Source organism: Typha angustifolia, chromosome 1 (assembly GCF_048772165.1).
Source record: "Typha angustifolia cultivar Huaian chromosome 1, ASM4877216v1, whole genome shotgun sequence".
NCBI lineage: Eukaryota > Viridiplantae > Streptophyta > Magnoliopsida > Poales > Typhaceae > Typha > Typha angustifolia.
In genome coordinates this window covers 9,760,218-9,773,936 of record NC_133239.1, presented here as the reverse complement: position 1 = coordinate 9,773,936, position 13,719 = coordinate 9,760,218, and the positions used below count along the sequence as shown (strand labels likewise).

The 13,719-nt window shown below is 36.3% G+C and overlaps 1 protein-coding gene across 1 annotated transcript; it reads left to right on the top strand.

Moving 5' to 3' along the window:
* Window positions 1-3,164: 3,164 nt before the first annotated feature.
* Window positions 3,165-6,154, top strand: LOC140760351 (uncharacterized). Its single transcript, XM_073097286.1, has one exon. It carries the CDS (start codon window positions 3,217-3,219, stop codon window positions 5,374-5,376), a length of 2,160 nt encoding a protein of 719 aa, XP_072953387.1. The 5' UTR covers window positions 3,165-3,216; the 3' UTR covers window positions 5,377-6,154.
* Window positions 6,155-13,719: the final 7,565 nt, after the last annotated feature.

Genomic DNA, 13,719 nt, shown 5'->3' with positions numbered 1-13,719 from the left:
CTTTATGAAATTCATTTCCACTTGCATATCTATATGCATTTATTCATGCTCGGATGGGTGATGTCTACCTCCATGTCTTTGGTTTCAATGTAATCGTTTTATATTCTCTTTGCCAGTTAATAGCTAGAAAGCTAGTGAAAAGTTGGGCCACATCTGCCAGGTGAGTTTAGAAGTTGAACCCTCTTCTTCAGGTACCTTCAGTGAGTCCATGGAATTTATTGAACATAGCACTCTACAGAGGATAAGTGAAATGTGTTTGATCTTTTTAATTGGTTTGAAGAGTTTAATTACTGATTATTGCTTAATTACTTATTTTATTGTATTATTTTTTTTATTTCTTGTTAGATCTGCTAGTCAAGTACATCTCACTTCATTTTAGTTTAATTTAATTTAATGGTATGACTTTCTCTCTATCTTCTATCTTAATTATTTATATTCTCTTTTATTCTTTTTGACTGGGTCATGAGCTTTGGACAATAAAATAGAGGACTTAATGTTGTTGTTTACTTATTTCAAGCTATTTATAATTTGAAATGAATTGTAAACTTTAAACTTTATTCTAATTGTCATGGGATTGTTAGATTTGAGAGTTGGAATGAAAATTTGTCGTAAGTATATGTTTTAATTGTTCTAAACTTTGTTCTATACAATTTGTTGTATGGATTTTGGTTTTAAAGTTGAAACTTTATTCTAAATTTAAAATTTGCTGTATAGATTTGTATTATGGTGAATTATTAGAGTTGTAATTTTTATGTTGTATGATTTTTGAGTTGTAAATCTATTATTTTATTTGTATAATACACTATTTATATATGATAAATCAATAAATATTAAATTTTATGTAGGGTTAATGTTACTGCGTTATTCGTGTCATGTTAAACTTGTCATCGTGTCGTGTTATCATGTCGTATTAATACGACTTGTTTATTAAATGGGTTAGACGAGTCATGTCGTGTTACCTGTTTAATAATTGGGATGTGTTCGTGTTTACCAAATGTAACTCATTTATTAATCAAGTCGTGTTTATGTTAGGGTAAAGTTGATTTGATCCGAATCTGCTTAACCCGACTAGATTACCACCCTAGTATAAGCCTTTAGGGCTAGTATAAGTAGGACTCATTGTACTCGATCACTATATATAGTGGAGTTGAGCTCTTTTGTTGAATCATCCCAGCATTCAAGTATTAAGAAATTATTTTAATCATGAGTTTATCATAAGAGTAAGAGTAATATAATATAAGAGTAGAAGTAAATTAATTATAACCATTTATTCTTCTAGGAGTATATCTAAATTAGAACCCTAATTTTACCTCCAATCCATAGTCACCATCAACTCTAGAGGCCACCCTATCTTACGACTTTCAGAACTACCCTTGGCCATCGGCCACCCTCGGCGACTGCCGCAACGTCGGATAATTACCAATCTGTCCAATTTTGATCTTCCTCCATTGGTTTAATTTTATCTTTTTAGTACGACCTTGGAATCATGTGAAACTAAATCTATTAGATTTGTGACTTCCGAGGCTTCCTCCTATTAAAATATTATTATAATTTTCTTACGAATACATCGTTCTAAATTTGATTTGTAACATACACAGAAAAAAATAAGTGCTCATAATCCCAATTAAATATCACTCAATAGTATGGCTTAATTGTATGTCTCGAATATTAATTTTCTTTATTTTAGTTATCCAAATCTATATTTAAGTCATTAATAGAAAAATCAAATTTATAAAATTCTAACATAATCCATAGCTTAGGTACAAACTAGACGAAGAAGCAATCTAGTTTAATAGAGTACTTAATCGAGAAAGAGTTCGAGCAAGAGAGGGACCTCAACCAATGGCCGTCAATAATACGGTAGGAGTCATTGTAAATGAATATTTTCTTCCACAATATAAGTGAAATAGAGTAATCTAGTATACACAGATCCATTGCTTTTTTCTTCCCTTCCCTAAAAGAGGTTTTCCATGTTAAAAAGAAATATGTTACATTTCCTTCTTGTAATCAGTTTTCTTTCTTCTACTTGATTTTGATTCAAGTTGTATTCGACTTTTCTAGTTCTAATAATATTTGATTTTCATAGATGGATTGATTTGGATTTTGAATTGTAGACTTTGAGTTCGGCTTTGCCGGTCATATTGGCTTCGACTTTGATTTTAACTTTGACTTTGACTTTGACTTTGTCTTTAATCTTGACTTTAACTTTGACTTTGACTTTTAAATCTTTATATTTATGTTAATCTAGTCAAGTTCGGATTTATATTTTGGACATTCACAATTTTTCCTTAGTATTCTGATATTTTTTTTGTATTTCTTACAAAATTGAAACAAAAAGAAAATTCAAACATCAAAGTTGTTATTACATTTGAAAATATAATAGTTTTCATTAAAAGTATTAAATTCTTTTGAAAATGTTATCCTTTCAGTTCAATTTAATTAGTCATAGTCAATCTAACTTTCTACCGTTATACATTATTTGAAACATGTCAAAAAAAAACTTTCTAATAGTAGTCCATATTAAAGAACAAGAGGATTGGATTAACATACAACTATCACAATATTTCCTATATTCTTAATAACAAATATTGAACATTCTAAACTTTCAAAAGGAAGGTTAAGCCGATTCAAATATATTAGTTAACTTTATCCTGAATCTTTGGAAATATATGTACCATGAATAAATAACATTAAGGTTTTCTCCCTATTGATGTGAATATATATATCTTAAATGCATAGTCTTTTTAAGTATATCCTTCTTATAAAAAATATATATATATTATTTCCTTTTGGGAAATGACAAACTAGCATTCTACAATAAAAAGTAATTACACTGCAAGTGTGTGGGAATTGCAAGGTCAGGAGTAGAGAGATGACTTTGAGTCTCTCTCAATACCCCCTAAGTCCTGAGGAAATTGGGCAGGGATTCAACACAAGTCTTCTCTTAAGTGTGTGGTGGAGTTCACAGAAATTCACTTGGCAAAACTAGAGAATTCCACAGCACTTCACCATCAAAACATCGTGTTAAAGAAGTATTGAATCTGAAGATTATGGTTATTACTCATCACAATGTGAGCAAGAAAAATCTTTTCAATTAGGGTTGGGCAATGCTCTAAGTGAGTCGTGGCAAAAGTTTCTATATAAACCCCAGAACTCTTTTAGTTTCTACAACAACAAAATAACCTCTTGTCTTTGGCCTTTCAATAAGATTTAGCCATGAATTCCTTGTTGTCTACCCTAACATTCCTCTTGTCAGTTTTACTGCTACTCCCAGTTCTGTCAAGTGTTACGAAATTGGCATCACTTGATTCACAAGGGAGAGCCCTCATCCATTGGAGAACAAGCCTTAAGAGCCATGAAGCCATAGCCTCATGGAATCTTAAGATTAGTCCATGCAATTGGACTGGCATCACATGCAGTAGTGCTATGCATTCAGGGCCGAGCATGATCACCACGATATCTCTACCGGAGATGGGTCTTGTAGGGACATTGGACATCCTCGACTTCTCGGCGTTGACGACCTTAACAAGTATCAACCTCACCCTCAACCAATTACATGGATCAATTCCAACTTCCATCGCTGCTCTTTTTAAGCTCACCTCTCTTGATCTCTCTGCGAATCAGATAAGTGGCTCCATACCCCCTCCCCTCAATAACTTGACCAATCTTAGAATCCTAGACCTATCTCAGAATAATCTTTCAGGTCCCATCCCGAATGAATTAGGAGGCCTACAGAGTCTATTAAGCTTGCACTTGTCTTTTAACATCTTGAGTGGCTCCATTCTGTATGAAATAGGACATCTCTCCAACTTGAATGAATTATTTCTGAATAACAATAGCCTAATAGGTCCCATACCTTCAAGTCTAGGGAATTTGACGAAGCTTACTCTCTTAAACCTTGGGAGTAATCAACTCTCTGGTTCTATTCCTCCTGAATTAGGAAAGTGGGCAAATCTCCTTAAAATAAATATCTCTATAAGCAACTTATCAGGTCCAATACCTTCATGTCTTGGGAACTTGACCAAGCTCACTATCTTAAACCTTTCGGGTAATCAGCTCTCTGGTTCCATTCCTCATGGAATAGGAAATCTAGTGAACTTGACGAACTTAGAGTTCTTTGATAACCAATTAATCGGTTCTATTCCGAGATGGTTAGGGAACTTGACCGTGCTTGAAACCATGCACCTAGGTGATAACAAGTTCATTGGTGTCATCCCTCATGAATTAGGACAACTAAAAAATATGGTTGATTTGGGAGTCAACAACAATAGCTTAACAGGTCAAATACCTTCATGTCTTGGGAACTTAACCAAGCTCAATAACTTATACCTTTGGGGTAATCAGCTCTCTGGTTCCATTCCTAATGAAATAAGGAATCTAGTACACTTGAAGCATTTAGAGCTCTATGAGAACCAACTAACAGGTCTCATCCCGAGAAGTCTAGGGAACATGACCATGCTTGAATTTGTGTGCCTAAATGATAACAAGTTGAGTGGTGTCATCCCTCGTGAAATTGGGAAGCTGTCAAATCTGATTTCATTAGAAGTCGCCACCAATAGCATGACAGGCCCAATTCCCTCGAGTCTTGGTAATTTGAGCAACATCCAATACCTTGTACTATCTGGCAATCATTTAAGTGGCACTTTACCTCAGGGACTCTCAAATATGACAAGCTTTGTCAGAATTCGACTTGCTGGAAATCAGTTTAAGGGTGATATCTCTGATTTCGGAGTGTATCCCAATTTGGTATACATGGATTTGAGCTTCAACAGGCTCTCTGGTACGCTTTTGCATCATTGGGGAGAATGCTACAATTTGACGAGCTTAAAAATCTCCAACAATGAGCTCAATGGACAAATACCTTCGAGTATTGGGCAATTATTTCAGCTGCAGGTGCTTGATCTTTCATCTAATAACCTAGAAGATGAGATTCCAAGAGAACTAGGCAAGTTATCTCAATTGTTCAACCTGAGTCTAAGTAATAACTTTCTCTCTGGTGAGATACCTCAAGAACTCGGAAGCCTACTCAACATAGAGATTTTGGATCTATTAGCTAACAACTTGAGTGGATCAATTCACGACAAATTTGGGGGTTGTCATAAACTTCTGTTTTTAAAGTTAAGCAACAACCATTTAAATGGAAGCATCCTCATTCAAATTGGAGGTCTAGTCAACCTACAAGAGTTACTAGATCTTAGTCATAATTCATTTTCTGGAAGCATACCATCACAACTAAGTGAATTAGTTATGCTACAAGATTTGAATCTCTCACACAATGCATTGAGCGGATCTATCCCCACATCTTTTCAAGATATGGCTAGCTTAACAAAGATAGACTTATCCTATAATGAATTGGAGGGGCCTCTTCTTTGCTAGCCAAGTTTTTAGGAAAGCTCCAATGGAGTGGTTCACCCATAATAAAGATCTTTGCGGCGAGGTGCCTGGCTTGGCTCCATGTAATTCAAGCATTTCAAGCAGAAGTTCAAGGAGTAAACGAAGTCACACTATTCTGTTAGTTGTTCTTCCTATTCTTGGATCCGTGCTTCTTTTTGTTGGCTTTGCTTTATTCTTATCGAAGAGGAAGAAAAGCTCTAAAAACAATACAAGTGAGATTGGTAAAAATGGGTTCTTGTCAGGAAACATTGATGGAAAAGATTTATATAAGGATATCATTGAAACAACGGAGAATTTTGCTGACAAATTTTGCATTAGCACCGGTGCGTATGGAAGTGTTTACAGAATTACCTTACCAAGAGGAGTGAGAGTAGGAGAAGTTACACTACCAACAGGAAAAATTATTGCTGTGAAGAAAATTCATCAAACGGAAGAAGAAAGATTGATAGATAACCAACTCTTTCTTCATGAGATACAAGTACTATCTGAAACCCGACATCAAAATATTGTGAAGCTTTATGGCTATTGTTCAACTGATCAACATAGGCTTATTATTTGTGAGTACTTGGAGAGAGGAAGTTTAGCAGCCATTCTTACACATGATGCATATGCCGTTGAGTTAGAATGGACCAAAAGGTTGAATGTTATTAGAGATGTTGCTCATGCTTTATCTTACCTGCATCACGATTGTTCTCCTCCCATAGTTCATCGAGATATCACAAGCAACAATGTTTTACTTGATTTGGAATTCAGGGCTTGTGTGTCAGACTTTGGAATAGCTAGAATTTTGAAGTGTGACTCATCCAATTGGACAATGGTTGCTGGAACACGATGCTATATCGCACCAGGTAAATGCCTTCAATGTTTAGAAGCTAATTCACTACGTTGACCAACAATGCAACATGTATCTCAACAGCTATCTGCTTTCCAGAGGCGTCCTATCTCTAATTGATATTAACTAATATGATCATATCGTATTGTATCCTAATGCACTGCATGGAAAACATACTTGTACATCAATTTAGGAGAATAAATTATTTCTCCCACTTGCTATGCTTATATATTTTAAGTTTATTCTTCTAAGCAGTATAAAAACAAAAGAAAGTTCTTGTCGATTAAGCAAGGTGTAGAAACTTGATTTGGGAATCATAATCGGCTATCAATTCTATATTCTTTTGTATCTAATTGACTATCTAATCTTTTTCATTTTTTACTTTTCTGAGCTGTGGCTGGACTGAAACAATCTCTATTTTTTTATTTTAGCAATTTGCACCAAGGACCAAAATATGTGAGGATGACCTGATTGACTCCTTTTTAAGACCAAAATTCTCTTTCTTTATTTTTGGGTGGGGAAAGAAAGACTTGTTTTGCATTCATTTTTGGAACTAGCTGAAGTAAATTAGGAGCAAACTCTGGACAAGTCCACCAAATAAGAGTTACCTCTTTCCGTGCTTTAAGTTTAATAGAAGAAACAAAAGCAAAACAATAATAGAAGTGATGATAAAATACATGTCATTATCTTAGAATTGAAGTACATGTTCCTCTGATATGAATTCATGGTCTTTGAGGTAACATTGCCATCCTGTATGGACTAAAATAGGCCTAAAATTGAGGGAATGGATTAAAGTTCAGATGATGGACCCAAAGCCCAGAATATACATCTTTCTCTTGAAGCTTGTATCCATTTTTCTCCCCTTCTCTCCCTTTCCCCCTTCCTCTAGGGTTGCTTTGTGTTGTTCCCCTTTTCTCTTCCAGCTCTCTCTCTCCATCTCAAGTCCTTGCTGCTGGAGTTACCACTAGAGCTGTTCCATTTCTCGATCTTGTAGCTGGGGTGGTAGTAGCCAGTCGAGGCAGCATCCCACTTCCTGAGGAGAAATTTTGTATAGTAGAGTTGGTAGCAAGTTTTAAGAAATTCCATGATGACAGAAGAAATCTAGCATTATAATTATCTGGGAGCAAAGCTTTATCTAGGCCATGGCTTTCCATGCTTGCATCAATTTCCTTGAGAGAGGGTGGGTCACTCAAGCCCAGCCGAGCTTATTGTGAGGCATTAATTTATTGTCGCAAACACCAAAACAGAGGGCAAGTTTGAAGAGGTGAACAAGTCTTTGAAGCAGTTTACAAATATGTTTCGAATAATGTTTGGATTATGAGTCTAGATACTAGAGTCTTGCTTCAGAGCAAAAATATGATTCCTCCTCTTGTGAGTAGTAGCTTTTGCATGAAAAAACTTGCTATTTCAGTCACCTGCTTCCAGTAGATCTCCTTAAATTTTAAGGTAAAGGTCCTCCATGATACTTCCAATCACCTTCTCCATGATCATCCAGGTGAGGATTTGTATGAATGTTGAGTAGCTCAATCTCGACACTCTTGATTTGCACATTTAAGTTGGCCATGTTGCATTTCACTCAGGAGGAGATGCACCACCAGGCAAGAGAGGAGATGTTTTTAGATAATCAGTTTTGAGGGATGTAAAACTTAGTCCAACTGATCACTGTTAACAAAAGTGAAATAAAAGATAAATTTCTTCGCATTACTTTTTGTTAGGTTGACACATAAAATATCTTAATTAAGACCATTATATAATGTGTCACAACTACTTTAATTTTCAGGACAGGATATAAAACCTGACATAAATAATAGTTTCTAGTGACAATATAAAATAATTGTCATAACAATTATAACTTAGAGTGCCTATTTTACAAGATTGTCACTAATAATTATATAGAAATATAACTTTTTGCGTGAACATTCGTGAAGTAGACACAAATATAAAACTAAATAAAAATAATTCAATTAAGATGGACACATATATAATTAACTCTACGAAAAGACTTAGTGACGACTAATAAGCGATACAAAACTTGAATTATTAGTCCAACGTGAATTCCAATACCTATTTGATTACAAATAATATCTTCACGCATCACTATTATATACATAAACTAGGAAAAATAACAATAGAGAATAAAATAAAGAAAATGTATAATTTTTGAAATTTGAAATATAGATTTGTTACTTATTTTATCTATTAACTATTCATGATGATGTAGATTTGTTCAGCATATATCATAAAAAGATCACGTTGTTGATGATGACGTTGAGATCTCAAAGGGATTAAACAAGTTGAATACTAGACGACCATGCAACTTATATGAATCAACACGTCTTTTAATAATTTTATATAAATCAATACTGACCCCATAATTTAAATATAGAGTCATGAGGATCAATGGGGAGTCTATAAGTCAGTCTTGTAAACTGCTACAGTTTATTAATATTGTTTCGATCTGAGTTTAAGATTTTTCCACGTAAAAACTTAATGTTCATCTTTGCTTGTTTCTTTGATTATTATTCTATATTTTTATTTACTTAAGCAAAGTGTTTGAAAATCGGGACTAGGGTTTGGTTTATTTTTTCATCGAGAATAGCCTATACATCTTTCTCTTGGAGCTTGTCATGGGTACTCAAGGTTAACAGCCTTCATTAGTTATCCTAGCTTGTGGGATCTGTAACAAGCCTAAAAGGCTTCACTAGTTTATAGTAACAAACTAAACAAGTTTCCCTAGCTCATAGGACAACATATAACAAACTTTGTTACTAAAATTGTGTACGTGTAATCTCTTTATATATGGAATATGGTGAATGGCTAAACACCAATTGGTGTGAGTTTTCCAAAACATTATTATGGTATCATAGGATTAGCATCTCCCGGTCCACATGGCCTCCAAAACCTATTTCGTCCTCTCCTTCAATACAATGGTGCACATGATCACCATTAAACTCTCTTCCTTTTAACTTTCAGCTTTGGCATTCTTAGCTTACACCATTATTACAATGCCATGAACTTCTTTGCTATGTTGATGGCACCATTCCTATGCCTGCTGCAACCATTATCTCTGGTGAGTTCTTTGTCCCAAATCTCAAATATGCTGAATAGAAACACCAAGATTATCATATATTCAGTCTCATTCTATCCTCTCTCACGGAAGAAGCACTGGCTGAGGTTGGTGGGCTTACATCCTCCCATGATGTCTGGGACGCCTTAGACAACTCCTTCAGTCACAAGTCTAAGACTTGTGAAATATGTCTTAAGGATGATCTATAGAAGCATGGAACTCGTACTGTCACTGAGTATTCCCACTCCGTCAAGGCTTTATGCGATCAACTCGCCACCATCGGAAGACCTATGGATGAAAACGACAAAGTTAATTGGTATCTTCGTTGTCTTGGTCTAGATTTCACAATTTTTTCTACTACCCAAATGTCGCTTACTCTGTTGCCTACTTTTAAGATCTTGTTCCCAAAACTGAACGCTTTGAAATCTTTATCAAATCTCTTGATCAATCAGTGGGTTTGCTCACTGCATACACTGCCAAAAAAGGAGCTGCATTTGTACAGTCGTGTCGAGGAGGTTCCAAGCGTGGTTGCCATCGTAGAGGAGGATCCTCTAGTCGTGGCGACGGTAAGTACATATCTCGTTGCTAGATCTGCAAAGCATACCGCCGATTGCTATGCCCGGGCTGATCCTTGTGCTAACCTTACTGAGGCACTGTGTTCTTGTTCTCTTACTGATGGACAAAGTTCATTTTGGTATGTTGATACCGGATCTTCAGTCTACATGACATCGGACAACTTTCAAAAGCTGAAACATATGATGATAAGGACTGTGTGGTTGTAGGTAATGGAGCAAATCTTTCTATTACTCATGTAGCCTTCTCTTGAACTGTTAGATGTTTTGGTTGTGCCTTGCCTAACTGAAAACTTATTATCCATTATTAAATTGACCCCTGATTTTCCACTCTCTGTTCAATTTACTAACTCTGCATTCACTATCCCAAATCACAAAATTGGAAAGGTGGTGGCAATTGGTCAATGTAAAAAGGGCCTCTATGTGCTAGAGCATGGTCAAGAAGCATCATAAAGAGGCTTGGGACCTCACATTATGAGGACTTTGTTGCTATTCTACAGAGGCAAAGTATCAAGTGGAGTTTGAAAGATGAGCAGCCGCTGCGTACCACCTTACCCAGACCCGACATTGAAAACACTTTCATTTCGGAGTTGTGGGAGGAAATTAGTGTAGATGTGCAAGCTCTTAACCCACTTACACTTGAAAAGATCTTTGAGAAGGTTTTGAGGATGGAGCAAAAGCACAACACTTTGAGGCAAGCAACGAGGATTATCTGGACGGGCAAAGATCGCCAATATGCAAACTACGCGATAGCTAGACCTGGAAAGAGACCGAGGACAAGAGCTACTGCGCATGGATTGAGACCACCTTTGAGACCATCTTTGGATGTTAGTGGAGGCACATGATACCCCATTCGAACTCTCACACCTGCTCAGGTGGAGGAGTGAAGGGCGAAGAGGCTGTGTTTCCGTTGTGATGAATATTTCATGCCCAATCATCGGTGTTCCAAATTGATTGGGAGTGTAATGCTCATCGACGATCTTGATGAGGTTGAGGTCGATGTTGGAAATAGAGAGCATGTTGAGGAGGTCTAGGAGGAGAGCATGGAGGAGGACATTCAAGTAGAGATCTCTATGCATGCATATCGGGCACCACTACGTGGAAGACTTTACTATTCTAATTGACTCTGAAAGTACATATAATTTTCTAGACAAGAGGTTGATAAGATAGATGGGATTAAATGCGAAACTAACCTCGGGATTTGATGTTGCTAATGGCACAAAGCAACAAGTGGATAGCTTGTGCCGCTGGGTTGAGATTTGGATGCAAGGCCATGACATTATCATGGATTTGTACTCTTTGGCACTACGAGGAGCGAATATTGTACTCGACACTCAGTACTTGCAGAGCTTGGGACCTGTCACTTTTGACTTTCGAAGCATGTTGATGAAGTTTAAATGAGGAAGCCAAGAGGTGCGGTTTGATGCAGTTCGTGCGCCAGTAAGCTCGACATTGCAGCCGATGGTGGGGCTACGGTGTGCAAGGGAATTCCCCTACTTTCTTTAGTTGAGATGAGCGGAGGACGTGCCTAATGCATGTCTAGGTATCACCATTAATTTATCAAATTTATTGGATGAATATGCTTGATTGTTTGAGAAACACAATAGGTAGTCATTGATTAAGAGTGGCGACCACTAAATTAAGATTGTTTAAGGGGCTGCCTTAGTGAATGTGAAACCATACCGGTACCAACATGTGCATAAGGATGTCATCTCCAAGATGGTGGTGGAGATATTGGAGCAAGCTGCTACATCACTTTGGGACTCGACATATTGGGTTCAGCGCCCAATGCTTAGGGGATTACACTTTGGTCTCCAATCTTTATCCTATTTGCTTTCTGCTCTTTAGTTGCTTATACATTTGATGTATTTTACGTTAGACCTTGTGGGTCATGTTATTTTCTTGTGAGCTTCTAGTTAGTGTGAGTCGGATCAAAACCACTTAGGTTAGGCCGACCGAGTCATAAGTAGCCACCTACAAATAGTTGTGATGTGCACCTGATTAGTCACTTTTAGAATTAATCAAATCTTCTTCATCTCGTCTCTCTTTCTCCCTCAACCTTCTCTCCATCTAGTCTACCACTATTGTTGGCTAAGCTCCTTCCTTTTTCGTTTGGTTGCCCCTCTCATCCCCGAGAAATGACCCTCTCCCTCCTTTTCTCTGCCTTGTATAGCACCCCTAGCTTACATACACCACCATTACTTTACCTTCTCTAACCCTAGCCGAGCTCCACCACTCGGCCACCACCTTCACAATCCTTTCTCGTAGATTAGTTCCTCTATCCTTGTTCTACCAAATCCCCAAATAGCATCCAATTCCAACGGTCAGATCGCTATTTAGCTCTTAACCCCGACATTCACAAATACTTTCGGGACCCCAAATGCTCCTTGGAATCCCTTTCTAAGACCAAGTTTGGACTCTCCATAATTTTGTAAGTCGAAAACTATTTTCAGTTTGAGATTATGGTAACTTGCAAACTAGAGTTTGTAGGATTCTTGATACAATTTATTGTAGGCTCTGAGAATTTTTGGATCATCTTTGGAGTTTGACCTATTCAAGTCCTACTCACCTACACTGAAAGAATTATTAGAAAGTTCAAGAGACAAAATGGAAGTGATAAATACCACAGAGGTTCCTTGTTTAACCTCAGAGTCATCATTATTAGAAGATTAATTTGAGTCATCTCAAGTATCCTTTATAGTTTTGCCTTTCCTCTTAAGATGATCCATATGCCAAAAAATATTGTTTCATAACTTTGGATAAGTTCCCTTAATTTCTACTCTTAGACTTGTTGCTTGAACCACTTTTAGATAAATAAAATTCTTAATTATTTTTATAAAGAACCCCATCAACTTAGGACCCATATCATTGTCATCATCGGTCTTTAAAAAATCATGCATCCTAGCTTTCCAATAAGAATCTTTGCATCCATCTAATTAATAAGACAGGTCTTAGTGAAGATTGACTTTCTCTCAAAAAGTCCATATCTTAAAAGTCGCTCTTTAAATAAGAGAGCCAGCAATGATACCGATTAAAAATTTTAAATACTGCTCTAGGAGATTAGATCTAGCACATGTTATTAATAAAATAAATACAAAAAATAGATCATGAAATGAGAATCATAGACACAAGCATTATTATCCAGAAAAACTCCAAACCAACCAAAAAAATTATAGATCCAAACCCGAAAAAAATAATTACTAATAATATAACAATTACAAGAAACTTACAACTCATCTAGTAATATCCACAACTCAATCTAGAACAACTTTGCTCACTAGACCTACAATACACTATTTCTCATGATCGGTATCCTGACCTTAATGACCCCAGTAGTTGATCCTTGTCTCAATGACCCTCAACACTAGTTCTTCTAGATCCGATATAAATACATTATGTAGAAAGATGATTTAGCATGTTCCATTTTAAGTAGGGAGGGAATATTTAATATCCATATGAAGCCGTCGTCTTTCAAAAGTCTCTCCAATAATAATGATGTTGGCTATCTAGACTTAGGTTAAAACCCCTTATATAGCTCTCCAAAAAGTCCAGGTTTCCCTAAAAGATTATCTAGGAATTCCTTAGAATTAAGCCAAAAATTTTGAAATCATATAGGCACTCGAACGCTGTGGGATTGGCATTTGAACATGGTGTAAAGGGTGTTTAAATGCTAAAGGCAAAAATCCTCTATTTCTCCGTTTCACAATTTTTGTTCGAATCAAACTTCAAACTTTTGTAAATTGAAAAGGTTTGTATTTGCTAACATTCAAAGTGGTGTTCGAACATGCTTTCTGAAAAACCTGTCTTTTACTTCCATTTTTCTTCGTAGGCCGTCATAGCTACTTGTTCAAATG